The sequence below is a fragment of the Sturnira hondurensis genome, unplaced genomic scaffold (genome assembly GCF_014824575.4).
Source record: "Sturnira hondurensis isolate 20B ecotype Veracruz unplaced genomic scaffold, ASM1482457v3 Scaffold0016587, whole genome shotgun sequence".
Lineage (NCBI taxonomy): Eukaryota > Metazoa > Chordata > Mammalia > Chiroptera > Phyllostomidae > Sturnira > Sturnira hondurensis.
The window spans coordinates 798058-825305 of NW_028089218.1; the positions used below are offsets into that span (position 1 = coordinate 798058).

Sequence of the window (27248 nt, forward strand, 5' to 3'; positions counted from 1 at the left end):
CCTTGATGTGTTTATTATCAAAGTTCTTTTTTAAATCCTGCACATGAAATATATATGTTTTTAAAGGCTTTGGTTTTTTTATTTTTCTGCTGTCTATAATGTCATGGCATATTTTCTTTAATATTTTTATCCAAATGAAATTTAATTTTTTTTTCATTTTTTTCTTTTACATCTATAGGTTATTTAAAATTCCCTAGTATAGAGATTTAAATGGTGATTTCCCAGGTTTGTCCATGTATGTTATGATTCTTGGAAACTATGACTGTTCCTTATTTGGAAAAATGATCTTTGCAGGTTTAATTAAGTTAAGAATCTGGAGATGAGATCAATCTGAATTATGTGGAAAGTGGGGGTGGCGAAATCCATTGTCAAGTATATTTTATAAGAGAAAGGCAGAGAGATTTGAGACGGAGAAGGAGGCATTGTGACCACAGAGGCAGATAGATTGAAGTGATGCAGCCAGAAGTTCAGGAATGGCAACAGCCACCATAAGCTGGAAGAGGCAAAGGGCAGATTCTCTCCTCACACCTGCAGCAGGGTCCAAAATAAGGGCCCTAGACACCCTTATTTTGAATTTCTGGCCTCCGGAACTAAGAATACATTTCTGTTCATTATGGTAACAACAGAAAACTAATGTACTTGGTAAAATTAGAACATAAAGATATTAATATTTATTACCTTATTAGATAAATGTTTATTTTATTAGCTTATTAGAACAAAAAGGATGTAAGCTGTTGTTAAGGAAATGACACCTGAGACCTGATTGGCCCCATTATATATGCAATAATATGGCTTGTCTGAATACAGTTAAAATATGAAGAAGACTTGGATAGAAGGGTGGAATCCACAGTGATTAGAACTCAGGAGTCCATTTCATGTTGAGTAAATGCTTAATGTTGGATATTAATATGGTTATCATTTGTTATAGTAATATCACTATAGGAACAAGTTAGTCTGCTTGGCCTCATTGTCCTCTAATAGTTAAATTCCTCCCTCAGAAATCAGAATAATAAATACTTGGTTACCTACTCTGCTCCATTGCTTTATTTCCCATCTAGCATCAATTTTACCCAGTTTCCTGCTTCTCTACATTAGATCATACGATTTTGTAATAGCAAATCTGCTCCCAAGCTTTCCCTTGCATTTATCTGTTTACTCTCCCATAAAACATCATGCCTGTTCCCCAATGTATACCCTCAAATACACTTCTCATCCTGTGGCTGCAGTGACAGGGCCATTTTGAGAGATTGTTTGGCATTAATAAAAAGTGGCCATTACTACCAACCTTACAAAAGTAGAAAGAATTATAAGGACAAACTATGTAACAGGTTCTGTATTCAGTTGTGATGGGGGTTTTCCCTATAACACAAAGCAGTTTTTAGGCACCACCTGGGTGTCCTAGAATTCAACTCCATTTGATATTATCTGCCCAGAGATAGCATCAGATTCCACAGGTTAAGGGCTCAGCCCCACAAAGACTACCCTTCAAATTTTAGTCACAAGCCCAGGTGCTTCTGACTGATGGGCTGTGAATCAGAGGTTCCATTGAACCCCTCCTTGGATTTAACTAACTTACTAGAATTGCTCACAGAACTCAAGGAAACTGTTTACTCCCCAGATTACCAGTTTATTACAAAGGGTATATAATTTAATGACCAGATGAAGAGAGCCATATGACGAGGTCCCCAAGCCAGGAGCTTTTATCCCAGTGGAGTTCAGGCATGGTGGTTGTGTTCTGGTTACCCAATCTGGAAGCTTTTTAAACTGTCTTGGGTTTTTATGAAGGCTTCATTTCATAAATCATCGACCACTGGTGATTGAAGTTCGACCTCTATCTAATACCATGTATAAAAGTAAACTCAAAATGAATCAAAGACCTAGGTATAAGCTAAAATAAAATTCCAAGAAGGAAACACAGGTGTAAATCCTTATAATTTTGAATAAGGCAATAATTTTTTAGAAGTGACATCAAAAACAAAAAAAAAGGGAAAAAGAAATGTGTGTATGTACATATATATGTGACGATCAAAATGTAAAACTTGTACTTCAGACACCATCATGAAAGTTAAAAGACAACCAATGTCACTCCAGTAGATTCAACAAAAAAAAGTAAAATAAAACATTCCTCATGGTGAGGAAAAACATCCCTGTGAGTTTTATTACACTTACTGACACAATTTATCTAATCCCCAAAACTCTTGGGGATAAATCATGTGTTTTCAGACAATGAAGTCTCATTTATTTTCATTTTTTAAAAAAGCCCCGGCTGGTGTGGCTCAGTGGACTGAAAGCCAGCCTACAAACCAAAAGGTTGCCGGTTTGATTCCCAGTCGGCACCTGGGTAGCAGGCCAGGTCCTCAGTTGGGGGCTTCTGAGTGGTAATCAATCAACATATCTCTCATACATTGAACTTTATCTCCCTCTCTAAAAATAAATAAAATCTTTTTAAAAAAGTGAAAACATTAGGAAAAAGTTTACAAATATCTGATCATGGACTTGTACTTAAGATATTTTAAAGAACTCAGAATTCAAGAAAAGCAGCCCTTCTTTAATAGTTCTAAGTAACATAATTCCTCCTCCTTTAGTAGCATGTTTGCTTTATAAAGATAGATGAAAACAGAAGTCTGAATATTTTTCTGTTGTGTGGAAAGAAAAATATTGGTGTACTTAAAGACAATCAATTGAAAGCTAATACTTTCCATGGGCCATTTTAATCATTATTGTAGTGGAGCACTTAAAGATGTATATAATGGAGCCCTGGCTGTGTAATCCAGTTGGTTAGAGCATCAACCTGAGCTACCAAGGTTGTAGGTTTGATCCCCAGTCAGGGGACATACAAAAGCAACAAATGACTAAATAAATGGAACAACAAATTGATGTCTCTTTTTCTCTGCCCCCCCATCTAAAGTAAATAAAAAATTTTAAATGCATGTAATGGTATTTAAATAGATTAAAAATTACTTCAGTAACTGCATTTAATTGGTTACTTTGTAGTTGGAAATAAAGTCAGCCTTTCTGTAAAAAAAAAAAAAAAGGAGAAAAGAAAGAAAAGCCCAATTTTTAAATGAGTAAAGGATTCGAAGACAGATTTCTTCAAAGAAGATACACACTTGTCTAATAAGCACATGAGAAGATACTCAAAAAGATACATCATTAGGAGGCTTCTGGTCAAGACAGTCGTTAAGTGGATACACTTTGCCTCCTTGCACAACCAAAAGACAAGAAATTTAGAAACAAAATACCAGAACTGCCAGAAAATTAACGTATGGTAGTCTGATACCAAGGAGTTAAAGAAGAAACATTCATTCAGACTGGTAGGAGGGACAGAGATGGGCAGCTGGGGTGGAGAGGCCATGCAACAAGGCAGCAGCTGGTGGGCTGGGTGGGGAGCAATGTGGTGGCTGGAGGACCAGGCACTCTCACATTCAAGTGTGGATAAACCAGGAAGAACAACTGGGGAGTGAGACAGACTGTGCAACCCAGGGGTCCAGCATGAGGAAATAAATATTCAAAACTTCTGGCTGTAAAGACCTGTAGGGATTGCAGCAGTGAATGCCCAGCCTCCCAGGAGAGTTTGTTGGAGTGGCCCACAGGGTCCTAGAATATACACAAGCCCACACACCTGGGAATCAGTACCAGAAGGGCCCAATTTGCTTGTGGCAGTGGGGGAAGTGATTGAAAGCTGACTGGGAGCTGAGCACTTGGCATTGTTCCCTATCAGACCCCTCCCCCACATACAGTGCCACAATATAGTGATGTGGGTTGCCCCACTCTGATGAATACCTAAAGCTCCACCCCTTAGGTAGAGCTAACAGGCATGCTGAGACCAAAAAATATGGCCCAAATGGAAGAACAGATCAAAGCTCCAAAAATAGAACTAAGCAATGAAGAGAGACCCAACCTATCAGATGCACAGTTCAAAATACTGGTAATCAGAATGCTCACAGAAATGGTTGAGTATGGTCACAAAAATAGAGGAAAAAGTGAAGGCTATGCAAAGTGAAATAAAGCAAAATATACAGGGCGCCAACAGTGAAGGGAATTAACAGGGATTCAAATAAATAATTTTGAGCAGAAGGAAGAAGTAAACGTTCAACCAGAATAGGATGAAGAAACAAGAATTCAAAAACATGAGAGGCTTAGGAACCTGTGGGATAACTTTAAATGTTCCAACATCCAAATCATAGGGGTGCCAGAAGGAGAAGAGGGAGAGCAAGAAATTGAAAACTTACTTGAACAAATAATGAAGAACTCCCCCAATCTGGCAAAGGAAATAGACTTTCAAGAAATCCAGGAGGCTCAAAGAGTCCTAAAGAAGTTGGACCAAGGCACATCATAATTACATTAGCCAAGATTTAAGATAAGGAGAAGATCTTAAAAGCAGCAAGAGGAAAGAAGACAGTCACCTACAAGTCACTTAAAGGAGTGCCCAAGAGACTTCCGCCAAGATGGAGGCATAGGTGGAAACACTGTGCCTTCTCCCACAACCAAGTCTGAATACAACAAAGGTTTGGAGAACAAAGACACAGCCAAAGAACAAAAAATTGAATTATACGGAAGTCAGACAACAACTAACCATTCAACCGGACGGTAAGAGGGGTGGAGCCAGCAGCGGAGCAGGGTTGGGCAGGACAGATCCTCCAACCTAGGCACACAAGTGGCCCATACCCAGTCAGGGTGTGGGGCAGACTGACCGCAGTCGCACACTCATGCACAGTGAGACGGACCACGCAGGCCCTAGGGGGCGAGGGCTGACGGTGGTAGCACACTCGCGTGCAGTGGGACAAAATGCGCGGGCCCAGGTGACGGTGGCAGCTGCTGCACCTGTGGGGGCCTTGGTGGGAGGCGGCATACGGGACACCATTGCTCCTCTTTGACCCCACCCGACATACAAGGTCACAACCCAGCGACTGAGTTGCCCTGCTCTGGTGAACATCTAGGGCTCTGATCCTGCTACATAACAGGCACGAACAGCCCAAAACATGGCTCAAGAACTCAAAGCCCCAGAGATGATAACTCTAAGTGACCAAGAAATGGCGAACCTCTCAGATGCACAGTTCAAAATACTGGTGATCAGGATGCTCACAGAACTGACTGATTTTAGTCACAAATTAGAGAAACATGAATGCTAAACTGTTTGAAATGAAGGGAAATGCACAGGAAACCAATAGTGATGGAAAGGAAACTGGGACTCAAATCAAGGGAGTGGACTAGAAGGAAGAAAGAAATGACCAAACAGAAGAGAATGAAGAAACAATAATTCAAACTAATGAGGAGAGGCTTAGGAACCTCCAGGACATCTTTAAACATTCCAACATCCAAATTATAGGGGTACCAGAAGGGGAAGAGAAACAGCCACGAGTGGGAAAGTTACTTGAAAAAATAATAAAGGAGAACTTCCCCAGTCTGGCAAAGGAAATAGACTTCCAGGAAATCCAGGAAGCTCAGAGAGTCCCAAAGAAGTTGGATCCAAGAAGGAACACACCCACCAAGGCACATCATAATTACATTAGCCAAGATGAAAATGAAGGAGAGAATCCTAGAACCAGCAAGAGGTAAGGGGACAGTCACCTACAAAGGAGTACCCATCAGACTGTCAGTGGATTTCTCAAAAGAGACCTTACAGGCAAGAAGGGGATGGAAAGAAGTATTCCAAGTCATGAAAGACAAAGACCTACATCCAAGATTGCTCTATCCAGCAAAGCTTTCATTTAGAATGGAAGGGCAGATAAAGTGCTTCTCAGATAAGGCCAAGTTAAAGGAGTTCATCATCACCAAGCCCTTATTATATGAAGTGTTAAAGGGACTTATCTAAGAAAAATAAGAGAAAAATATGAACAGTGAAAAAACAGCAAACTCACAGTTATTAACAACCACACCTAAAACAAAGGCAAACTAAACAAACAACTAGAACAGGTACAGAATCAGAAATGGAGATCACATGGAGGGTTAGCAACAGGGGAGTGGGGGGAGGAGAAGGGGGAGAAGGTACAGAGAATAAGTAGTATAGACGGAGGGGGAGAAAATAGGTGGAAGACAAGAATAGTATGGGAAATGTAGAAGCTAAAGAACTTATGACACATGGATATAAACTAAAGGGGGGAATGTGGGGGGAGGGGTGTGCAGGGTGGAGGGGAATGAAGGGGGGAAATGGGACAACTGTAATGGCATAATCAGTAAGATATATTTAAAAAAGAATCACAGAAATAAAGACCAGGTGGAGGGTTATCAAGGGAGGGGGTAGGGAGAACAGGGGATAAAAGGTACAAGGAATAAGAAGTATAAGTGGTAGGTACAAAACAGACAGGGAGGTTAAGAACAGTATGAGAAATGGAGAAGCCAAAGAACTTATAGGTACATCCTTGGGCATGAACTAAAGCTGGGGTGGGGGGAAGGGGGGTGATGCTGGCGGGAGGGGGTTGCAGGGTACAGGAGGGTAAAAGGGAGAAAAAATTGGGATAGCTATAATAGCATAATCAATAAAATATGCTGCGGTCCGGCCGCAGCTTATCTAAGGGTTCCTCAGGTGAGAGTAGGTGTCGGCGCTGGGTAACAGGCAACTACACAGCTCAAAGGCAGGTGAAGCACTGTTCCGTTTATTGCAAGTACAAGCAGGTTTTTATATTTTCATTTCTGGTACTGATTAACATTACAGGTGCATAGCATGATCAGTTAAGCAGAAAAAATCAATACAAAGGTAACCAGGAAAAGTACGAAAGTTCCCATAGTTTCAGTTATGTTAAACAAAAGTTATTTTGACCAGGAAAACCATTAATCAGACAATTTGAAATAGTTCTATGTATACAGTTTGAATGTCATATTGTTTATTAAAGTTCTCAGAAATTGTCATGGGCAACAGGTACGCTTAGACCGAGCAGAGGTTAGGAAATTCATTATAAGCCTTTGTAATATCTAACTTAGCTATCTATCTTGCTGTCTAAAATGTTTTTTGTATACTGAGGACTCTAACTCCTTGGTAGTTGTTTCCAAGTGCTTAGTTTGTAATAGCTAACCAGCTTCTTCTGTTTTTATGCCTGTCTAATTCTAACTGATATATATTCCTATTCAAGGTAAAGGAGGGGCTGTTACTCTAACAACTCTTTCACAATCAGGGGCTATTTTCTAAAGGGGTTTTTGCTATTCTATAAGGCAGTTCTGTGGGAATACATATTTTTCCCTGAACTGTTCTTTCTTGGGTGGCTTTCACAGGAACAAATAAGTAAAGTACGATGCCTTAATTCAGCCAGGGTGATATTGCTTAGGACTTGAGCCAACTGTTGTTTTTTCTCTGAGAATGGTCATCAATTCTAGGAGATTCCAAATTATCAGAAATGCAAAGGTTAGAATACTAAGAAACAGTAAGAATAAAAGCAACATCATATATCCACTAATGCCACATCCGTCCTGCTGGAAAACGCTTCTGTGAAGCCTTTGTCCCCAAGCCGTGACTGTGTCAGCCGACCTGGTTAGCACTGGACATGGCAAAAATATACTTTAAAAAGACAGGAGAGAATGAAAAGCAGATGACACTTTATAGGATTAAATAAATTTTAGAGATTAGAAAAAAGAGAGAAATAAAGTCCTGAGGAAGCCCTGCTTACATTTGGGATTCTGGCCTGCATTTCAGCCTCTTTAGGGCGAGGCTCTCCATTTACTCCCCTGGCTCCCAGATAGCAGCCTGCACTCCCTCCTTCCTGTGGTCCCCATCGGGTTGCCATAAAAATAAATTTTGTTGCACGGGAGGCTTCCCAGTTAGCAGCCCGGGAGCTCCATGGATCTGGAACCTGGACAGCCCACCAATGCAACAGGCTGGGGGCAAAAGGAGGAGCCATGGGAAGCGGCTCGTGAATTGGGAAGCCCGCGGAACCGGCAGAGGCCTCAAGGCCCGGCTGGCCCCGCCACCCCTTTCTGGGAGATGGAAATACAGCTGCAGCCGTGTCCACAGCTCATCGCGCTGGGACCCGGCCGGTCGCGCCTCCCCAACTGCGCTCCTTGGCAATGGCTAACGAACTCTATCAGGGCAAACCTTGGCACCCGAAGCAGATTAGCCCGGACCCCGACGCTGACTCCGAAGGTCTGTGTGATAAGCCTCCCGTGGAGGAACGCCCGGCTGCCCGCAAACCCAAATCAGCGTTGGCCGAGGGCGAGAAAGCTGGTCCGAGAGTCGGAGCAAGGAAGGATTCGTGCCCAGCACCCCGCAGGGCCTCTGTGCGCCTCCTTAAGGAGGAGGAGGCGCCTCCACTAGATAAGGGCTGCTGTCTCGGCCATTTCCTGCATCTCTGCATCTGTATGTGGCCATTGCCTTCTCCATCACCTCTTGCCTTTTGACCTTTAGCCATTTACAGCTTGCCTGAGTGGCTAAGGCCGAGACGGGGGAGTGCGGGCAGAGAACGGAAAAGAAGGGCTCTGCGCTTTTTGTTTGGGAGACGCTTTGCACTCACTTTAGCTTTTGATACTTGTTTCTTCTCTGCTTGTCATTTACTATTGTGCATCAGTAGGAACGACCAAAGCTACTGCAGGTAGTGAAATAGGGTCTCTATATTTGCACCTTAAGGTTAGGGGAGAGGGCAGTCAGACCCCAACGTTTAGAGTTTTGGGGTGCAATTGAACCCCATTTATGATTAGGATAATGTCCCAGACCCTACCACTTTGTGGGGTAGGTGCAAGTACAGGGGATGCATCATTTTGTGTTTAAGGAACTCACAGCTCACAAACTCTTCTTCTTCTTTTTAAAAATTTCATTTATTTATTTCAGAGGAGGGGAGGGAGGGAGAAAGAGAGGGAAAGAAACATCAGTGTGCAATTGCCACTCGGGACCCTGCACCTGGGACCTGGTCTGCAACCTGGACATGTGCCCTAGACCAGGAATCAAACCAGTAACCCCTTGATTCTCAGGCCCTCACTCAATGCACTGAGCCACACCAGCCAGGGCCAGGAAAACTGTTCTTTAAGGAATGAAACAACTGTGGCTCGTGGGTTTTCAGAGAGGATCTGTGACAGGGTCAATGCCCTGACTGGGCCTGGGCTAGAACCCTGTGAAGCTGCCTCACCCCAGGAGGAGCCCACCCTGTCCCCCAGCTGGCACAGACAGATCTCCTAGTGCAAGAGCCAGAGTTCAGTGCTTTTCTTTTCTTTTCCTTTTTTGGGCTTTTCTTAAATAACAGAAAAGACATTGGAACTAGTGTAAGCAAAAAAGGGGACAATTGAAAGGAAGCAGAATGTCCATGGAACTCAAGAGTACAGATGAATTGTGACTTTGGCAACTCAGTGGAAGTAGCAGTTGAAAGATGGGGCATTCCAGGTGCCCATGGTGTCCATCCTTCATCCCTGTTTCTATTCACCCAGTGGTTTCCTTCATGTTCTTTCCTCTTGGAAGCTGGCTGACTCTGTTATTCCCAGAAACTGGCCCCTGCTAACCTCTCCGTGGTTAGGGGAAAAGGGTCAGCTGTGTAAACATGGCTATTCCTGCTACTACTTAGTCTATGGAGGGCATGGGGTGTCCTGGAAAAGGAGGGAAAGCTGGGCTGGCTTCTCAGGAGGTGTCCGCTACACTCCTGGCTTCCTGTCACACACACACACACACCATCACCACACACGAGCACCACACACACACCACCCTCAGAGCCAGGCTTTCCCTCGGCCACCCCATTTCAGGGATGCCTGGGCCTGCACAGCCCACTTTGGTCGTGCAGAACAACAGACTCAAGTCTCTGCTGAAGGGACCCAGTCCCCAGACACTCTTGCTCCTGTCATCAGAGGTGAGGGGGGTGGTTCCTCTGAAGGAAGTGGACAGTCCCACTGTCAGCTGCCCTGGGGAGTGGCTAATATGGGGCAGGAGGACGTGGGTCCCACACTGTGGGATGCATGGGCCTGGTCCTGACACTGCTGTCATTTCTGTCAGGCTCTGGTGTAAAGTGTTGGCACAGATGCTCACCAGGGGGCAGAACACAGCTCCTGAAGACAGCAACTGGCTGCATCCCACCAGGAAGAGACAATCAGACCTTCTTGGAGTTCAGTGGGTGCCACAGGGCATGTAATGAAATAATGACTCAGGCCCACACAGAGGACTGGAAGCCCCTGGTTTAACAGTTGTAGTGGGTCTGACAGTAAGAAATAATGACCTGGTTTCAGATTCCTCTTCTGGGCCCCTAGAGAGCAGGATCACAGCAGCCCCAGCATGCTCCCAGGTGGATTTGCATTTCCCTGTTTGCAGTGACAGAGGGTCCTTTTCCTCACAGAGGCCTTGGGGGTGGGCAGGAGGGCGGGCTCTGGGGTCAGCTGCCAGAGGGTGAATCCCAAGTCCACCACTTAGTTCCTCTGAGAATTTGGAGACAACACTTACCATCTCTCTGCCTCCATTTATCTGTGACATGAGGGTGATAGTGGTACCTGTCATCATAGAGTTCGTGATGATAAGTTTATGTCAGCTGGACTGGGCCACAGGGCCCGGATAGTGGGTCAAACATCATTCTGGGTGTTTCTGTTAGGGAGACTTCAGCTGCCCAGTGTCTAGTTGGAGAAGCGAGATGTGAACCACCTGTTCCTAAGTGACTTTGGTTAGGGTTGGTAGGGACTTGGGATTTCTTACCTGGCTTTAATTGCTCAGCTGTTCATTTAACTGTTTTCTCTCTGTTTCCCTCATTCCACTGTCAAGGAATTTTTCTAGCTTCTCACTGACCTGCTTCACTTAGAGGTGACAGGGCAGGAAGGGGAGGCTGACCCCAGGCATCCTGCCTGTCATGACCCTGTGAACCTGTGGCCCCAACAACCATCACAGCCCCAGGTGGGAGATAAAACTTGGAGGACAGTGTCTGGACAGGCCCCAAGCAACCAGGCCCCACCATTAGCTTCCTGTGCAGAAGAGCAGAGCTTCCTCCAGGAGGATCTGGATTTGACCTTGAGAATGAAGTAAACTAAAACCCATAAGTGGGCTCTGTGCTTTCAATGTGATGCCCAGTGCAAGGCGAGAGGAACAAATGTTTGTCTTGAGAATGTTCTTCCATGCTTCTCCCGGACTTAAAGGAGGGCTCTGGCTGTTTGGTGAAGAAACAAGCTGTGACATACTGGCATATCTTTTTTCCTCTTAATAACACTGGAGCTGAGGACTTCAAATTCAGAATGCAGTCATGTACCTGCCACATGCAGCAGAAAACCGCCCACGGGGCAGCTGGTCTGGATTACATTCAAAGAGCAAGTTCATTGTGCCGCTTCCTTGTCCTTGGAGGAGGAGCGCCAGAGCCTTGGGTGCAGAGTCCTGGCAGTATTTTCACTTCTGCACAGGCCTATCCCACCTGGGACCAGAAAGCAGCCACAGCTCCCTGAATCTCAGGAAAAGAACATTCTCTTTAAGCACGGGTGTCCTGCACTGACCCAGTGAGCAGTGAAACCAAAAGATGATGCCTATTGCTCACGACGTACTCTCCTGGAGCTGAACACTGATCCGAGCTCATACATGTATCTCATTTCACCCTCATAACAAGCATCATAGTCGGGGAGGCCATAGAATGGATACCTCAGGCTGTGCGATGGAGGGTATGGAAAGCGGGTGAGGCCCAGGTAGATGGCAGGAGAAGTGACTCTGAGGACAGAGGGGGACAAAGCGGGGAGGGAGGAATGACCAACTTGGCTGCTGTGTATTGTGATGGGGTACACTGAGTGGGGCTTTGCTCTCACCAGTTGAGAACAACATTGGTACAAGTGACTCAGTACCAATGGGTTTAATTCTAAGATTACTGATTCACTGGGGCCAAAGGGGTGACCTACTAATGGGGGAAATATTACTCAGATGTGTCTTTGAATTTCAAAGACACTTAGAAGCCAGGAAGGGAATTAGAAGATATATTTGGGGAATGTCCCTTTATCATTTACCTATTCATAAACCCTCACTTAACACCCACTGCGTGCCAGGGACTGCCCTAGACACTGGCAATAACCTGCTTAGACATGGTTCCTGTCCTCAGGATGCTTACCATCTAGTGGGGAGAGACCAGGAGAAAAGCTGTCGGGACAATGACGCATGCTGAGTGTTCTGATGGGGTGGAGGACACAGGGTGCTCCAGGAGCACCAGGCAGAGGTGCCTAACACAGCTGCAAGGACATGGAATCACTGTGCACAGAAGAAGAAGGCATTGAACTAAGGCTGAGACGCCATTCCCCCTGAGGCATTCTTTACCCTCCCCTGGCTCTGGGAATCCATCCAAACTTCAAAAACAACACAGCAAACTTTGAACTAAAAGAAAATCCAAGCTCAACATTGACAAATAAAAAATATGTTTTTCCTCTATGTACAAGGCATCTAAAACCCCCAAGATGTCCATTTCCATGGTGTGTCTCCAGCAGAGGTACCAGCTCCACTTTCCCCTCATCCTTCCTGCTTCTCAGTGGCACAGAGAGGGCTCTCAGCCTGGCTGTGAGCTGGATGGGGAGCGTGGGTGAGGCTTCTACAAGGTTTGCAGGTGTCCTGTCAGCTGCACAGGCACATTCCTGAGATGCTGCCATCCCACCTGGACCTCTGGCCTGTGGAAGCCAAGGGATGCAGTCTGGGTGGCCATGGGGTCATCCTGGGCATGGACATGTAATGCCCAGCAAAGGCATCACCGATGTTCAATATCTTCATAATAGAAGGCAAGTCAGAGGGCAGCTTGTTTAGAGGTGAAGAAACAGAGACCCAAAGAGCAGTCAGGAGAGTCAGGACTCACAGTCAGGTCAGGAGCCCTCCTGGTTCTCCTCCATGGCCCTGCCTTTCCCAGATATCCATTATCAGGTGAGGGTCAGACTCCTTCAGGGCTTGGTAGAATTTATCTTGTTCCAGGAGCTGCTAAAGCTGAACAGCATCCTCATCTTGTCTGGACTGGTGTGGTCAGCCTGTACCTTTTGATACTGTTCGTCACTTAGCATTTGTCCATGTAGCTTGTCCAGAACTTGGTCCACTGAACTCACTTGAGCCACCAGCTGCTCCCGATGCCAATCCACAAAGTGCAGCTGAGCTGGGGTCCCTGGGGATGAAGGTGATGTTGGCAGCAAATGAAGAAGAGCTTCCACTGCAGCCTCTACTTCTGATTCCCCACCTCTAACTCTGCACTCACCTTTTCTGCCTCCCTGGGTACCCCCACCCTGTGAAAACATGGACCACCAGAGAGGCCCCTCTGCCCCGTTCAGGTCAGCTTCCAGCCCAGCCTTCTGCTGGAGCTGGGTGTGGAGTTGGGTTCATGATGGAGGCATTGGAGCTTGTTCTGTGGAAGATGTCATGGCTCCATGGACAAGAATAAGGAGGATGGGGAAGGGCTTTGCCTGGGGCACACACCAAGTCATGATCCCTTGTAAAGTCTGCAATGACAGAGTTCCTTCCTTTCTCTCCTCCCTCCCCTCCAGGAGCAGAGAGCACACCCTAGACCAGCCATGGCTCCTGTGGTCTCCAACAGCTGCTACTGACCTGTATGGTGTGGAGGGATCAGAGTAGCTTCAGGTATGAGGTCTCCTGGAGGAAAACAGACTGGAAGTAGCTTCTGTGACAGTGGTAGTTGTTAACACAAATGAGAAGGTTTGAAACTGTGACACATGTCTTACTGCTGAGTTTATTGGGTTCTTAGAACAAGTTACAGACTCATTTTAACAACATTTAGGGTAAGGGTTGCAGGTGAGTCCATTCCTCATGTATGTGGGGAAACTGAGGCCCAGAAGCTATGATCAGAGGGACAGTGAGAGTTATTAATTTCTACCTGAACACTGTAGACATGTGTTACTTCATTCTTGGGCTGGATGGTACCCTGGGGGATGAATAACTGAGTCCTCAGTGGATAGAGAGCTTCAACTGTGAGATCTCATTTTCCAATTGGAAGTTGACCTTGTTCTCTTTGTCTGGCCTTCTAGACTCACACTGTTTATTTTGGATTTGATGTCAGAATCAAGATCAAGAAAATCTTTGCACTCAGAGTAATGGGTAAATTTCAATGGGAAAAGAAAACAACAACAGTAACAATGAATGAAGGGTGTAACAATTACTTGCAGAGGAAAAGAAGGGGGAGTCCACAGCAGCTCCTGTGGAAACCACATGGGAGTTTGGGTCACCCAAGTTCCGTGTGAGTGGACAGTGTGGGAGGGGAAGTTAAGCACAGGGGAGCTCTGGCTGCGGTGCTGGGAGCACTTGGGTCGCTGTGGATGGAGGGAGGGGGGAGTTCCATGTCCTTCATGCTCACTGGATGGTCTTAGAGTCCATCCTGACTCATCCTCAAAGGGACACATCTGCTGAGCAAGGTGACTGGGATGGCAAAGTTTTGAAAAACTAAACTGTAAGAGGAATGATGGAAGGGACTAGTGGTGTTCGACTGGCACAGGAAAAATTTAAGGGAGGCCACTATAGTCTTCAAGTACCATATCTGAACGTCTTCACCCTGGAGATGGGGTAGAGCCCCTGTCAGCTGTACAGGGCAGAATTAAGACTGAAGAGAGGAAGAGACTGGCTTAATGTGAGAGAAAATAACCATACTGCTATATTAAGGACTGATTCATGAGATGAGAACATACATTAGTAGTTTAATTTTTTTTCTGCAATTATACAAGTTAGGTAGTATGGTCTGCATTTTACAAATGAGGAACAGGAGACTCAAATGAGTTAAGTAATTTCTCCCAAATCACCCAGCAAGTAAGTGCCAGAGTGGGATTCACACCGAGGAGGTCTGACACTGGGGCTGCTTCGTGCACACCTGTGATTGTGCCCAAGTGAGACTGAGGAAAACCCGTTCCCTTTCTCCACATGGGGAAGCTGTTGTGGCAGCTCAGGAGGCAGATCCAACTTATAACTACAGTAGACAGGTGTTAGCTGTCCCTTCAAGGAATGTTTAGGGGATTTTGGTTCTTGAGGGTATTAGTGCTCATCTACAAAACTATAAGTTGTCATTCATCCCTGAAAATTCATTATTCAATTCTCCTTTGTCTACCTTGAAGAAAGCTTAATGACACAGGGTAGAGTATTTGCTATTGTCAAAATTGGCTTAATTCATACAATCATATTATCATCTACTTATTGCTTCAGCTCACACCCAATCCATTATGAGAAAAATTACCACAGGCCTTGCTGATGTCTAACTCTGTCATTACAGGGCAGTGTGGAGACGTGAAGGTGCATGGGGAAGGGAATGGAGTTTAGAATCAGATTAACTTGCATTCAAATTCCAGTCATACAGGTGTTATGTAAGTAGAAAGACTAACTTCTCTGGGCTAGTCTCATCAGCAAGTCGAGATAATACAGAGTCTCTCTCTCTCTCTCTCTCTCTCTCTCTCTCTCTCTCTCACACACACACACACACACACACACACACACACACACACACATATTCTGTAACAGACCTTCTGTGCTCCCTATACTTGTCTTGACTTTACCTGATTTCACCAAGGCCTCCCACACCAGAGTTCCTTCTTCCTTGTGTCTTGAGTACAGCCTAATACTTGACCTTGAATGGCCAACGTAGAACTCAGAAAAGAGCTGGGCTTTCCCAGGGCTCCGACAGCAGAGCTCCAGTTCCTGTGGGAGGAGATATCATGTGAGAGGCCGCCATGCATCCTGCCAGTGAGGTTTCCTCCCACCTGGCACCTTCGTGGCCCTGCTCAGCTCCATGGGAACCCTAACCCGACCCTAACTCTAACCCTAGCCATAACCCTTGAATGTTCTGTAGTAAAATTAATCACCAGGTCATGCTCTCTCTGCTCTTTTCCTCCTTTTCCACAAATTCTGACCCAGAAGAAAGGACACAGCTGGGTGCCCCATGGATGAGTCAGAACTCATCCACAGTGTAGTGCTCACACATCCCAAACCAGATCCTTCTCCCTCCTCCTCCTGCATCTTGACCCCAAATCCTCATTTCTCCAACCCACAGCCTGTCTTCTCGATGGATCCTAAGCTTGACCCACTTTGAACCAAGAGAAAATTTATATCCTTCCCCTTTTCTAAACCCCATTCAAGACAGACTTTTGATTCCCAACTGTCTCCCAAACACTCCTCCTCCCCAATTTCCCATACTCATTAAATGACACCACCACTGTTGGGAACTGCTCTGCCTGGTTTCAGGAATTGTAACCATCTCCCATGGCTAAGACTGAGTGAGCAACCTCCAGAATGCGAGCCACAAGGAGACAAAGCTTGTCTCGGGTAGCAAACACTGCCTGAGGTTGATCTTCCTGCCCCTAGGGCATGGTCAGGTAGTCAGAGACGAGCGAGACCCCACAGAGGAGGGGCAACCTAGGCCAGACATGATCTTTTGGGAGGCCATCATGGAAGGACTCGGGGGACTGCAACAAAGAGGGAGGGATGGACCCTCGCCCCCTGTCTATTCTGACATAGCCCAGTCGCCATGTCCTCTGGGAGAAGCGCTTCCTGGCTCTAATCCACTTAAGCCTGAAAACCTGTGATGGGGAAGGCAGTGCAGTCCCTTTACCAGCTAGAGCGGGGTCCGGGGTGATCTGACAAAAGAAAGAATTTCTAACAATCCTGTGAAGCCTCCTTTGCTAAGCATGTTTTTAGTTAAATGATAAAGGCCCGAGCAGAAAATGAGTTTATGTTCCCAAAGCCTTTTAGCTGATAGACCCTGACGTGGAAGAAGCCCTAATGGTTCTTTGTATACTATCTACTGTTTACTGCCTGACAATGATTAATAAGTTGTACCTGAACTCCTGTGCAAAAAAAAAAAAACAATAAAAGCCTGTCTAGGCACATATTGGCACGCTCTTCCCTTGAGAGAGTTGCCAGGCTGCTTGGAGGCGCTCCCCCACCTAGAGAGTAGCTGTATCATCTCTTTTCTTCCACAGGACTTGGTAGTCCGTGTGAATTTGTCTCATGCATGATGCTGCGGGCACTGCGAGCCAGTGCACACGTCATACCACCCACCGGGCACTCATGTTCCAGTTTTAGGCATCCTCCCTAACTCCTACCTTTCTCTCCCATCACCAAGTCCTGTTGACTCTACCTCCAACATGTCCCAGAATCCACCAACTTATCTTCATCTGCACTGCTGCCTTCCTAGTCAAGCCTCCATCAGCTCCTGCCTGTCCTGTAGCAATAACCTTTTGACTGAGGGAGTGATGTGTGTCCTTTCAGTGGGGACACATGAATCCAGGGATGAACGCCTCACAGTTTCCTGCTGTGTCAGTCGTTAACAAGGGAGGAGAGACGTGACTCAGTCACTCAACAAACGTTTACCCACTGCCAGCTACATGCTGGCTGCAGTTGGGAGGGTCACTGAACAAGACAGATAGGCCCTGCCCTTGGGATGATGACACCCTGGTGGGTTGAGACCTACATAAATAATTAAAGAAATAGAGACCAAAACCATAAAGCACAGTGGGGAAACACACCAGGCCATGTGGGTGGTCTGTGGAGGTGTCTCTGAGGAGGCCCCACCTGAGCTGGGACCTGAGAGACAAGAAGGGTTCTGGCGGGGGGACATCTGTNAAATCAAGACACTACTATTCCTTTTTAAAAAATTACTGTTAACTGGGGAAATGCCTTGATAAATGAGAAAAGAAAACCAGCGCTTGTGGAACTGGAACCAAACAGGAGTCAGGGGAAACCATTTCCTCTTCCCTTGTACCTGGGAATCAAAGCCAGGTCTACTGAAGACCCTCAGAAGACTCCTTGCTTCCCACCTCCACCTCAGCCTGACACACCAGCCACCCGCTGCTCCATTTCTTCTTCTCGCCCACATTCTCTGTTTCCACAAGGGCATGCACCCTTTTATCCTCGGGCTTTCCCTTCTCCCCCAGTAAAATCTGCCCCTTTTAACACTCAGGCCTTTGGGGGACACTGCACTTTCGGAGGCTTCCAAATTCATCGTGCACACTTGCTTTCCAGTTTCCTTTCTTTGTGCTTGTTCGTAAGACGATCTTAAGAAGAATCCTTAAAGTAGAGGATTTCAAACCTGCCAGAGACAATAGAATGCCTTCTTCAGAGGATTTCAAAGAAAGCTTTAAAGAAATTCCTACAGCACAAAAAACTTTGGCCACAAAACAAAACCTTGACTTAATGCTTCTGCCAGAAAACATATTTGAATCTATAATTTTTCTTTTGCTTTGTATCATTGTGATGTCTTTTTATGTATGTTACAGATAAGGTATATTTTGCTACCAGGTAGTATTGCCAACATATATTTGTAAATTCACTTTTAGGTTGTAAAGCGACCCCATTTTATTGGCTTTTATTGGCAGAAAGGAGCAGGCACCCTTGATACCTCTATGTGGCAAATTGGAGGTCAGTGTGGCAGAGCTGCATGACTGCAGCAAAGAGAGGAGGTGGACGGTGGTCACACAGCAGACAGCGGTTCCCTGGGGCCCATCGACCATGTTGCCCAGGTGTGGAGTTTGGATTTTGTTCCAAGTGCAATGACAGTGTCTTAGAGGGTCTGATTTGTGAAACGAGAGCTGATTTAGTTACACACAGATGCCTCTGCCTGCTGAGTAAGAATAGGTGATAAGAAGTTAGGAGTGAAAATACTGTAATCAGTATTACATTTGCTGATTTGTGGATATAGAAGTTGACGCTAGGTCTGCTACAGGCTGTCCTTCAGTGGATGTTCTCACCCTGAGCAGCACAGTTTGGGCTGTGGTGACAACGGGGACATCATGGCTGAGTGTCCAGTGTCCTGACCACCTCTGCCTCTGGTGAGAAGGGGAGACTGAGAGAGGACAAAGGCAGGCCCTGAGGTCCACCAACTGGTCTGATGCTGGACCTCAGTGTTGTGATAAATGCATCTGCGCTGCCACCTCAGCCGTGCTGTCCTCCTGTTGGACACACACAATCGCCAGTGTTCCTTTCAGACAGGGTGCCAGGCAGCCCACAAAATGCCAAACACCATCCTGCCCCTCTGCACTCGTGACTGCTGCTTCATAAATTATGGTTTGTGCTGGCTGAGTCTGCTCTCCCCAGAGACAAAGTCACTGAGGTTCCCAGTGACTGAATTTCCCCACCCTCTGACAACACCAGATTGAGAACAAACCTCCATTTCCTTGGATCTCCCCCCAGGTTACCCAGCCACATCCCAAATCACAAATAGGTTCTTTCTGAGACCCTGTCCTGAGAGGCCCACGGTTCCCACTGGTGCCTGTTCTCAGGCTGTGATGAGAACAAACCTGGTATGTTCACTCCAGCTGTGTTCCTGGTGCTTGAACTTGGAGAGCATCGACACCCTGTAGCCCCACACTTCTCAGTCATTGTCCCTGCCCTGAAGGTGACCCTCACCCCTACCAGCTGTCTTTCTCTCTATCTTTGAAGCCTTCCCTCTCACCCAAACCCCACTTGCTGTCAGCTGTACCCCAACTGGGCCTGTCCTGGGAAAGCCCTGAGACCTGCCTCAGAGCTTTTCCCAAGCATGACCTCTGACCTCAGGGAGGGGGAACATTGGGGCTGCTCACCTGAGGGATGATTTCCATCTCCTCTGAACCAGACACGGTGTATCGGGAGCCCATGTAGACCGGTATCATTGGGGGCGGCTTGTGTAGTCGCACAAACTGGAATTTCTTTTCTTCATCATCTATGGCCTAAGGAGCACACAGAACACTGATTAGAGACTATGGTCTGGATCTGGCTCAGAGAGTCTGCCCTGTGGAATCTTGTCCAAGCAAAGTGAGGTGGTGCTTCCACACATTTCTGTGTATGGAAGAGGCTACACCCTCCATGGCATGCTGATGCCCTGGTGACCTGCACTCCCTCCCACGTGACTGCCAATCGTGGAGACCCACAGTTTGCCTCAGCCATGTGTGGGATCTGATTTGGGTAAAACTAAGAAATGAGAATGGAAGAAGAGGACAGTTCTGGGTGTGGAACCCTCCCATCCTCTGACCCCTGGAAAGGGGCTGATGAAGTGTGAGTGACAACTGATGAGTGATGTGCCCATGGTGAGTGAGGGAGCAGTGAACCTGGCTGGGGGAGGCCTTAGGGGCCCAGGAGTCCAGTCCATGGCTAAGGAGAGGCAGGATTGCTCATCTCTTTAAATTTTCCTGCTCTTAAGAGGTTGATCCTTATGTCCCATTGACCCATCTAGGGGGGCTGTGTGGGTGTCTCTCATGTCTCTGTCAGCCCACCCTGGCCTGGCCTTTCTGGTTTGGTGCCACCTTGCGAATGGAGCAGTCATTGGGAATCAGGTAGAGGTGGAAGGTGACGTCCTCATGCTGGAGGTGATGGTAGAGCAGCACATTGGAGGTGATGGGAATGTGCAGGGCAGCGTGAAACTTTCTCGGTAGAACTCCGATGGGGGAGAAGCTGGGGTTCTCCAGGACTACGTAGTGTGGCTCCACCCTGGTTGGCTTCTCCAGGACTATCCCCTCCTCTTTCATGTGGGCCACTTGGAACCAGGATTTGTCCACATTTTTTCCTGAAAAGAATGAATTTGAGAAACAAGGATTTAATGCCCTCATGGAGTCAGGCTATGCAGGGGCAGTGTGGTCTTCAGGTGCAGGCTCAGTGGCCTCCCTGAGGGACCCAGCTAGGAGAGCCAGCAGGCCTGGGCCTGGGTTTTATTGGAGCTGCTGGTACAGGTTCTCTAGAGAGGGAGCACCTCCAGAAGGTACTCAGTCTAAACCTATACTCAGCCTTGGTCTTTGATTTGAGAAATATATTGACTGATGGTTACCTGTGCTGGATTCTGGAACAATGAGGTCTGTTGAGTGAAGCTTGCAGGCCTGACTTTTCACAGGTAGAGAACAGTAAGTAGAAAGTACAGTGGGGAATGGAGTGCACATGGGTAGTGTACCTTTGTGGAATGTCTGTCATGAACCCTTCAGATCCTTCTCTTTGTGAAAGAACCTCCTTTGCCCTCATTGTGTGGGTCTAGGCAGGACTCAACCTTGGTCTTCCACTTGGGAAGCTGCTGCTCCCAGGAAGCAATGATGCAGGTGTGTGATCAGGACTTGACTAAGTGGATGCTCCTAACCAGGACCTTGATCTGGAGGTGGGAACAAGACAGAGGTTCTTTGGCATCAGGCATGGATTCAAGGGTCCAGTAGCCACAGTGGCAGGAGGGATTTGCAGGGGCTGTGTCTGCAGCAGATGTCTCCCCATTTTACTTGTGACAGCTTTGACCTCCCAGTGCTTTTATTCACTGCCTAGTTTTCCCTTTAAGACAGTTTGCCCAATCATTTGCTATTTCTATGAACTACTCAATATTCTCCTTAAACATTCCTCTTGTGCATCAATCAGGCAGGTGTGTTTTCTTTGACTGGAGATAAGATCTCTGACCAGTGCACCAGGTACGAACATTGACGCCACTGGAGACTTAAGAGATGATGGCTGGTAGTGAGATAGCCACTGGTCCAGGTGTCAGGATTCCTGGCTCCATCCCTGTATTGCCTGGCAACTGCTGCAATGTGGGAGGTTTCTGGGCAACCAGGGCACATCCAGGATGGCTCACAAGCCTTCAGTCTACGTGGGCACCAATGGGAACACTGCTGATTGCTGTTCATCCCAGGAGTGACTGTGGAGAATGCCATGTAAGTTTTCTCAAACCTCGTTTCTCAAACATCTCCATATTGAACAGTTAGTTTCTCAAAGTGTTCATGGGGAAAATATCAAGAAAACTTCAATTCTCAACCCAATAAATCTTTCATGTTCATACCTGTATGATCAATCATGAATCTCTTAGGAATCATTCAGTTTTCAAACAATTGTTTTTCAAACAGCCTTCTGGAACAAATTAACTTAAAGAACTGAGATTCCACTGTATTCATTGCTTATATTTTTCACGAAAAAGAGACCACAATGGTGTACACCATGTGACAGAATGCAGAAGCACTCACCTCTGACCCCATCAAAGAGTGTAACTCTCATTACCGCCTTTCTCTGTCCTGTGAGTCTTTCTCTGCAGCAGCACCTCTCCACGGCGCCATTACAGCAAGGAGCGCTGTCTCCTGTCTTTCCCACGCTGGTTTGCATGGTCACGAGCCCCCGCAGACCTTTCCAAGGACTGCAGCACATGATCCCTCCCGGTGATGCAGCATCCCTGGCTCACCGCTCCCTTCTCGTTTCAGCCCTGAGGTTGCTTCCACCTGAGCGCCATGGTAAACAGTCCTGCGATGCACATGTTTCTGCAGAGAACCTGTCTATTTCCCTTAGGGTAGCACCTAGGAATCGATAAAGTCCCAAGCAATGTGAAAAGTGTGTGAAGGGATGAGAACATTTGTATGAGTTGCCATATTTTGCGCAGTTGCTTCTCTAAGAGGTGGTGCACTTGGCGCTGCCTTGGTGACACTCAGTGGATGAGGTCACCTCTCTCTCCACATAAGGGGAATGTTCTCACGTTTCAGATGAGGACACTAAAACCTGTAAAGCAATGTGTTTTTCCCAAAGTCATGAGCCAGCCAGAGGCCTGGGGTGAGAGCCCTATACTCTGACCACAGTCTGTGGTGGCTTATTCATCAGTCCATAGGTGGTCAGGTGGGAGGAAGTTACCTGTCAACTCATTGTCGGAGGCCTCAGCACCTGCCCCTCGACTTGTCCACGTGAATGGACTGCTACAGCCTCTGAGCTACCTCATGATTCCTTCCCCACTGTCTACTCCCAAATCTTTTTTAGCTAATCTTCCCCAGTGAAGCTTCCCCTGTTTGTGAAGCTAGGTGACCCTGGACCCTCGAGTCTCTCCCCTTGGGACTGGCCTCTGTTCCTCCTGAGGGGCAGCTTAAATTGGATGCTAGACCTTGTGGACTCAACACAAGAGCTTCCTCTGGGTCTGGGCCTCTCCTTGCTTGTTTAGTTTTTCATCTGTTTTTTTCTACTAGTTTGTGAATGGTTGTCCTTACATATGTATATATTCTTTGACTGAGGACTCAGTCAATATATTTAAAAATATTTTAAAGTGTATACTTAAAGTCTGAAGTAAATCAATGCCTGTACATAGAACTGATACTAAATATATTTAAGTGCTGGAGTGGCAGAATAATTAATACATCAGGCTATAGATCACACACACTGCTGAACCAGAGGGACGGGCTCTGAGAAACACACTTTTTGGCAACTCTGTCATTGTGTGAACTTCGGAGAGTGCGTGTGCACAGACCTAGATGGTAGAGCCTGCTGCGCAGCTAGGCTTCAGAAAGTGCCTCCCTTGTCTACGTGGTCTGTCATTGAGCAAATGCCTGTTATGGGTGCATGACTGTAAATGAAACATAGAAATATATTATCCTTTATTACCTAACCTATGCATATCATATGGGTGCTTACAAATGGCATAAGCTATAACATGAATTGTTTAATAAATCATTCTATCATAATTCAATAAAGTTCCTGTCTGAGTCCTGATAGACAGGGGAACCGCATCAGCTCCATCTCACTGTGTCACTAGGTTGACAGGCATGAGGCCTCTGGCAGTCAGCACTGGCTGGCTGTGCATCTGATGCCTCTCATGGCCTGGACTGGACAGCCTGAGCCGCAGCCCCTGCCCACAACACAGCTCCTGCTGCCCATGGGCTCAGACTCTGCTGCCCACCCCGGGGGAGGAGCAGAGATACTGCCCCAGCCACCCCGTCCATGCTGGCACAGGCACAGGCCCTGTTTCTCCTGTGTGGGCAACACCGGGTGTTGTTGTCAGGTCACTTGTAGTCTCAAAAAAATGGAGAATCCTCTTTCCTGATGAGTTCAGCATTTTAACCAGGAGGGCAGGGGCAGTGCCGCCTTCACCTCCTTGTGAATGACACTTGGACTTTGGGTACTTTAGTACTCTTACCTGCTGTGGGTGTTGGCTTTTAGTTCTCTCTCTAAATTTCCCACACATCAGACGTTGTTATTGCTGCTTTCCTCAGTCTTTGGTCTGATGTTTCCAGATGTGTCTCTGTATATTGGCGGATCATTTCATCTCGCACCTCACACCTTCCATGTGGGATCACTTTCCTTTTTCCTGAGACACATCCTTTAGAGTTTTCTCAGAAGAATTTGTTTGTGGAGAGCTATCTTGGTTTTAGTTTGTTTCCAAATGTCTATTTTTCACCTTCTTTAAAATCTTTTCAAACTAATTTTTGGGGATGTCAATTGTTAATAGGATCATATAGGTCTCAACTGTTCATTTGCCTTTTTTCCCCAATTTTTTATTTAATTATTTTTCAAGTAGAGTTTTCTGTCTATTACTCCCATCCCATCCCATCCCCGTGCTCCCCCCTCCCTCCCATTTCCACCCTTCTCAGTTGTTGTCCATGTATCCTTTATATATGTTCCTCTAAATCCCTCCCCTATTTCCCCTGAAATTCTCTCCCCTCTCCCCTCTGGTCACTGTCAGCCTGTTCTCTCAGTGTCTTTGGTTATATTTTGCTTGCTTGTTTGTTTTGTCGTTTAGCTTCCTGTTAAAGGTGAGATCTTATGGTATTTGTCCTTCAACACCTGGCTTATTTCACTCAGCATAATGCTTTCCAGTTCCATCCATGATGTTGCAAAAGGTAGGAGCTCCTTCTTTCTTTCTGCAGCATAAAATTCCATTGTGTATATGTACCATAGTTTTTTGATCCGTTCATTTACTGACGGGCACCTAGGTTGCTTCCAACTCTTGCCTATTGTAAATTGTGCTGCTATGAATATTGGAGTGCATATGTTCTTTGGGATTGGTGTTTTAGGGTTCTTAGGATACAATCCTAGCAGTGGAATTGCTGGGTCAAAAGGCAAGTCCAATTTTAGTTTTCTGAGAAAATTCCATACTGTTTTCCATAATAGTTGTACCAGTCTGGAATCCCACCAACAGTGGACCAGAGTCCCCTTTTCCCCATACCCTCTCCAACCTTTCTTGCTTATTGCTTTGTTTATGATAGCCATTCTCACCGGTGTAAAGTGGTATCTCATTGTGTTTTTAATTTGCATCTCTCTGATAGCAAGTGATATTGAGCATCTCTTCATGTGTCTCTGGATCCTCTGTATTTCCTCCTTGGAGAAGTGTCTGTTCAAGTCCTTTCCCCATTTTTTAACTGGGTTAGTTGTCTTCTTAGAGTGAAGTTGTGTGAGTTCTTTGTATATTTTGGAAATTAAACCTTTGTCTGAGGTATCATTGGCAAATACGTTTTCCCATACAGTTGGTTGTCTTTTTATTTTAATGCTGTTTTCTTTAGCCATGCAGAAGCTTTTTATTTTTATTTATTTTTATTTATTTATCTTTAGAGGGGAAGGGAAGGAGAGAGGAAGAGAAACATCAATGTATGGTTGCTTCTCGTGCATCCCCTGCTGGGAACTGGCCCCTGCGGGGAACTGGCCTGCAACCCAGGCATGTGCCCTGACTGGGAATCAAACCGCGATCGTTTGGTTCGCAGGCCTGCGCTCAATTCACTGAGCTACTCCAGCCAGGGCCAGAAGCTTTTTATTTTGACCAGATCCCATTTGTTTATTCTTTTTTTTATAATCCTTGCTCTAGGGGACATATCAGTAAAAATGTTGCTGCGTGAAATATCTGATATTTTCCTGCCAATGTTCTCCTCTAGGACTTCAATGGTGTCACGGCTTATATTTAAGTCTTTTATCCACCTTGAATTTATTTTTGTGTATGGTGTACGTTGATGCTCGAGTTTCATTTTTTTGCATGTAGTTGTCCAGTTCTCCCAACACCATTTGTTGAAGAGGCTATCTTTATTCCATTTTATGTTACTGCCCCCTTTGTTGAATATTAATTGACTGTAGAGAGTTGGGTTTATTTCTGGGCTCTCTATTCTGTTCCATTGGTCTATGTGCCTGTTTTTATGCCAGTACTAGGCTGTTTTGATTACAGTGGCCTTATAATACAGTTTGATATCAGGTATTGTGATCCCTCCTACTTTGTTCTTCTTTCTCAAAATTGCAGCTGCTTTTATGGTTCCATATAAATTTTTGAATTGTTTGTTCTATGTCTGTGAAATATGCCACTGGTACTTCAATAGGTATTGCATTGAATCTGTAAATTGCTTTGGGTAGTATGGACCTTTTGATGATGTTAATTCTTCCAATCCATGAACACGGTATATGTTTCCATTTGTTTGTATCTTCCTTGATTTCTTTCTTCAGTGTTGTGTAATTTTCTGCATACAGGTCTTTTACCTCCTTGGTTAGATTTATTCCCAGATATTTTATTTTTGTTTTTGCTATATCGAATAGGATTTTTTTTCTTGATTTCTGTTTCTGCTGATTCATTGTTGGTATACAAAAATGCCTTTTGATTTCTGGATATTGACTTTGTATCCTGCTGTTTTGCCAAATTCATTTATTAGTTCGAGCAGTTTTTTTGTAGAGTCTATAGGATTTTCCATGTACACTATCATGTCATCTGCAAACAATGACAGTTTTGTTTCCTTCTTTCCAATTTGAATGCTTTTTATTTCCTTTTCTTGCCTGATCACTGAGGCTAAAACTTCCAATACTATATTAAATAGAAGTAGTGAAAGTGGACAACCTTGTCTTGTTCCTGATCTTAGTGGAAAAGCTTTTAGTTTTTGCCCATTGAGGATGATGTTGGCTGTAGGTCTTTCCTATATGGCCTTTATTATATTGAGGAATGCTCCCTCTATTCCCACTTTGCTGAGTACCTTTATCATAAATGGGTGTTGTACCTTATCAAAAGCTTTTTCCGCATCTATTGATATGACCATGTGGTTTTTTTAAAATATATTTTATTGATTATACCATTACAGTTGTTCTATTCCCCTCCTTCATTCCCCTCCACCCGCACACTCCCTCCCCCACTTCTCCCCCCCTTAGTTTATAACCACGTGTCTCAAGTTCTTTAGATTCTATATTTCCCCCACTATTCTCGCCCTCCCCCCTATCTATTTTCTACCTACCATCTATGCTATTTTCTGTGCCTTCTTCCCCCTTCTCCCCCTCCCACCCCCCTGTTTCTAACCCTCCATGTGTTCTTCATTTCTATGGTTCCACTCCTGATCTAGCTGTCCTCTTGGTTTGCTTTTGTTTTAGGTGTGGTTGTTAATAACTGTGTGTTTGCTGTCCTTTCACTGTTACTATTTTTCATCTTCTTTTTCTTAGATAAGTCCCTTTAGCATTTCATATAATAAGGGCTTGGTGATGATGAATCCTTTAAATTAATCTTATCTGGGAAGCACTTTATCTGTCCTTCCATTCTAAATGAAAGTTTTGCTGGATAAAGCAATCTTGGCTGTAGGTCTTTGGATTTCATGACTTGGAATACTTCTTTCCAGCCCCTTCTTCCCTGTAAGGTCTCTTTTGAGAAATCCACTGACAGTCTGATGGGTACTCCTTTGTAGGTGACTGTCCCCTTATCCCTTGCTGCTTCTAGGATTCTCTCCTTCATTTT

General features: G+C 45.6%; 2 protein-coding genes across 2 annotated transcripts in view; one reads left to right on the forward strand and one right to left on the reverse strand.

Moving 5' to 3' along the window:
* Positions 1 to 7998: 7998 nt before the first annotated feature.
* Positions 7999 to 8328, forward strand: SMIM48 (small integral membrane protein 48). Its single transcript, XM_037066284.1, has one exon. It carries the CDS (start codon positions 7999 to 8001, stop codon positions 8326 to 8328), a length of 330 nt encoding a protein of 109 aa, XP_036922179.1.
* A 4452-nt stretch (positions 8329 to 12780) lies between these two features.
* The window catches only part of LOC119001097 (NACHT, LRR and PYD domains-containing protein 1-like), a 29679-nt gene continuing 15211 nt past the window's right edge, over positions 12781 to 27248 (reverse strand). The window contains exons 5-9 of the mRNA XM_037066289.1: positions 20098 to 20357; positions 19399 to 19524; positions 15379 to 15520; positions 13433 to 13477; positions 12781 to 13013 (exon numbers count right to left, since the gene is read on the reverse strand). Of these exons, the coding sequence (XP_036922184.1) occupies positions 12781 to 13013; positions 13433 to 13477; positions 15379 to 15520; positions 19399 to 19524; positions 20098 to 20357 (806 nt within the window). The remainder of the gene's footprint in view (positions 13014 to 13432; positions 13478 to 15378; positions 15521 to 19398; positions 19525 to 20097; positions 20358 to 27248) is intronic.

What these genes read in the sequence shown, in the direction of transcription:
- SMIM48 (XM_037066284.1), top strand. Translation starts at nt 7,999, where the DNA reads ATGGCTAACGAACTCTATCAGGGCAAACCTTGGCACCCGAAGCAGATT.